At 51.4% G+C, this 3,885-nt stretch overlaps 1 protein-coding gene across 1 annotated transcript; it reads right to left on the bottom strand.

Moving 5' to 3' along the window:
• Positions 1-2,926: 2,926 nt before the first annotated feature.
• Positions 2,927-3,885, bottom strand: ENH_00017250 (hypothetical protein; the record flags this gene model as incomplete). The annotated part of the gene is made up of 3 exons (XM_013579256.1): positions 2,927-3,296; positions 3,480-3,529; positions 3,712-3,885. Coding segments are annotated over 3 exons (594 nt in total), but the record flags the coding sequence as incomplete, so codon positions are not given.

Raw genomic sequence — 3,885 nt, forward strand, 5'->3', positions numbered from 1 at the left:
TGTGGCTGCTGCAGCAATGGGGCAAGGCCTGCTGCTGCTGCTGCTGCTGCTGCTGCTGCAGCAAACCGGATTCCGCGAACGCCAGTTGATAATGGATCTATTATTTGATATAAACAATCCAAACAAAGACAAAAAAAGCAGCAAGAAGGACCGGAAGTGCAGCAGCAGCTGCTGCTGTGGCCCCTCAGCGGTGCTGCGCAGCCGAGCGCGCAGCTGCTGCGCGGCTGTGCGCGGCTCTTTTTCGAATTTAAATTAAAATTTAATTTAATTTTATGATTTAATTTAATTCGAGAAGGTGCAGTTTGTTCGCGAAGCTGTAGATACACCCGAAAAGCCGCTCCCGAGCTCCTCAGACACACGCCGCCTCGCGCTGCAGCGAGCCCCAGCAGCAGCGCGGGCTCTTCCGGCGTAGTTTTGCTTCTTCTTTGCATTTAAACTTTTAAATTGATTTATTATTTCTTTTTAATTCCATTTTGAAAGAACTGAGTCCAACAAGCGCCGCAAAAGGAGCCCGCGGGGTGTCTGTCCAGCCCCCCTGCTAGCTGCGCGTCCAGCTGTACGTACACTCCACGGGCAAGGCTGCCAACGCCAGCAGCTGCAGCAGCAGCAGCAGCAGCAGCTAGCCAATGCAGCAGCAGCTAGCTGCTGCTGCAGGCGCAGCTGCACAGCCCCCGAAGCACGCCGTGCTGCTGCCCCGCAGGGGCAGCAGCAGCAGCAGCTGCTGCTGCTGCTGCTACGAGCAGCTGCAGCAGGCTGCAGCAGCTAGCTGCAGCTAGACACGGCTAGTTGCTGCTTGCTGCTGCCTGCTGCAGCCCCCCGCAGCTAGCCACAGCTAGCTGCTGCGAGGCGGGCCAAAGACAGGCAGCTAAGCCCTAAATGGAATAATTAAAAATCCCAAATTGAATCTTCTAATTGGCAATTCAAACTGCAAGAAATTGAGTTTTGAATTATAAAAAATTAATTATAATTGGCAACTGAAGATTTAATTGTCTAACTCGAACTCAAAAGAACATCTAAGGAGGGATGCTTTTTGCTGCAGCAGCAGCAGCAGCAGCAGCAAATACTGCAGCAGCAGCAGCAAATAGAGAGCTCAAAAAGACAAAAAGGCTTATAAAAAGACTTAAAAAGACCAAAAGAATTAATTGTGTTTTATTTTATTTTGTTTTTATTTCAACTTCCAAAACTTTCCGGTGTCTGCGCAACCCACAGTGCGCGCAGGTGTCGAGACACCGCAATCAATGAGTGGCGAAAGACAACAAAAAGCAAATTGAAAAAAATAAATAAAAAGATAAATAAAATAATTAATTAATTAATTAATTAATTAATTAATTAATTAATTAATTAATTAAATGCTTCATTAATTAATTGTACATCTGTTATTTCCTGCAACATATGCAACAGCCATACATGTCACATCCCAAAGAATTAACTTTGAAGCAATTCAATTATTCATTTATTTATTTAATTTAATCATTTAATTAATTCATTTATTATTTATTTATTTATTTATTTATTTATTTATTTATTTATTTATTTATTTGTCTTTAAGTCCATAAAAGTGTCTATTCGCCTCTGCCGAAGACACTGCAGCAAAGACTGCGATTTATAACACCATATAAAACCCTGAGGCTTTCATTTGAAGTTTAATTTAAATATTATTTTTTTTTAATTTAATTATTTTGCAATTGAAAAAAAAACCATTTCATTTTACTTGCGAATCTGCTGCTGAAGCCTGTACACACAGCAGGCCAGCAGCAGCAGCAGCAGCAGCAGCAGCAGCAACTGTTGCTGCTGCTGCTGCTGTTGCAGTGTATGTACAGCCCGTTTGGCTGGGTTTTGAGTGTCAAGTCTATTCATCTAGAGACTTAATGTCTGCAGCAAGCTGCAGCAGCAGCAGCAGCAGCAGATAAAGCAATTAGGACCAAAATGAGTTTTGCGAGGGGTTCGCACCCTTAAACCCCAAACCCTAAACCCTAAACCCCAGGTGTGCGTGGGGGTTTAGGCTCTTCCCCTCTGCAGAGCGCAGTGTCGCCCGGCGAGGATATACAAGTACGATCTGCTGCTGCTGCTGCTGCTGCTGCTGCTGCAGACCGTACTGCTGCAGCAGCACCGCCGTGCCGCTGCAGCAGCAGAAAAGCCGCGTTGCTGCTGTGGCAGCAGCAGAAAAGCCGTGATGCTGCTGTGGCAGCAGCACGAACGCCGTTCAGCAGCAGCAACGGCAAAGAGCCGAGTCTTACTGCTACAGCGGCAGCAGCAGCAGCAGCAAGGCGTGTTGCTGCTGCTGCACAGCGCCGCCAGCAGTTGCGTCACTAGAAGGCCTGAGTAGCTTCAGCTGCTGCTGCTGCTCGGCGGGAAGAAGAGACCTTGTTGCAGTCCTCGAGGTGCAGCTGTCGCCGCATCTCCGGTGCTGCTCGCTGCTGCTGGTTGCTGCTGCTGGTTGCTGCTGCTGGTTGCTGCTGCTGCTGCTGCAGCTGCTTCGATGGGAAGCTGCGTGTGCAGGCCTGCAGCAGCCTCCGCAAGACAAGAAGTATGGGCGTCGCGCGAGCTTGCGCGGCTAGGAAGGCGAGGAGGGAGTGCAGCAGAAGCGTGCGGAGCTGAGTTCTTCCGGAGTGCAGGAGTTGGTTTCAAATCGAAAGGAAAAGCGAAAGAAAAGAGTTGAGAGGGCAAATAAAGACAAAACAACTTGGAAAGAAATGGATGAGGCCCCCGGCGCCGGTCTTCCTTCGCGCTCCCGAGCTGCGCATACACCTGAGCGCTGCCTGCCTGGCCGCCCCCGTTCAAGTTCGTTCGACGAGTGGGACTTTTGCGAAAGAATTTGAATTTTAAAGGTTTTCTGCGTTGTAGAAGACTAAAATAAAGCCTTTAGTCTCCCGAAGGGGGCCTGAGCTCGCGGTTTCCCCGCAGCCGGCGCCAGGACCGCGGGCGTTCAGGTTTCTGGAGTGCGTCGGGAAACAGGCGCGTTCTTGACTACAAATAGGGGAATTGGAATTCTTTCGAGTGCGAAATGCTGAAATTCCCCGAGATCGCGAAGAATGGCGGTTAATTCCAGCAGCTTTCCGCTTTCTGCACGGGCGCCGCCGCTGGCTGCTGCGGCGCTCCCGCCCGCAGCCGCTGTCTGCAGCGCCTCGGCCTCGCGCTGCTCGGCTTTCCCGTGCAGATTCGCCGCCAAGCCCGCGACCCCACTACTACTACCACGACCAGCAGCAGCAGCCGCTGCTGCTGCTGCTGCTGCTGCTGCTGCTGCTGCTGCAGCGGCTTCGCTCCGAGCTCCGACGTCGCCGGGCGGGACCGCCGGTCTGGGGTGGTGTCCGTGCGCCCCAAGCCGCGAGTGTCACTGAAAATATATATATATATTATACATATTATATACATTATATATAATATATATATAATATATATAATATTTATTATACAAATTGACGTCCTCCAGACCGCGACAAGTCTTTGGAAAAGACTCTCTGCATCACATATACTTTCACCTTGGGCGAGACGAGGGCGCCGCTGCTGTCAGCTCCACCTGCTGCTGCTGCTGTGCTGCAGCAGCAGCAGCAGCAGCAGCAGCTGCTGCTGCGGCTGTGTGTGTGTGCGGGCCCTTCTCTCCTGCGTGGACATCGCCACTTGCGCGCAGCAGCAGCTCGAATAAAAGCTGGGCCCGTCCCGCCGCTGCTGCAGCAGCAGCAGCAGCAGCAGCAGCAGCAGCGTTGTTCAGACCTCGACGATGCGGGGTCTGGACTCTGTCTTGGATCCGTAGACAGCGAGTTGGTCGTCGCGGTCTCCGACGACGGCCTCCTGGAGCGCGAGCGTCTCCGAGGCGGAGTCGGCGTTGCGCTGCAGCTGCTGCTGCTGCTGCTGCTGCAGCTGCTGCTGTTGCCCTTTGCTGCTGCG

The sequence above is a fragment of the Eimeria necatrix genome, genomic scaffold (genome assembly GCF_000499385.1).
Source record: "Eimeria necatrix Houghton genomic scaffold, Enh_scaff1567, whole genome shotgun sequence".
In the NCBI taxonomy this organism is placed as follows: Eukaryota; Apicomplexa; class Conoidasida; order Eucoccidiorida; family Eimeriidae; genus Eimeria; species Eimeria necatrix.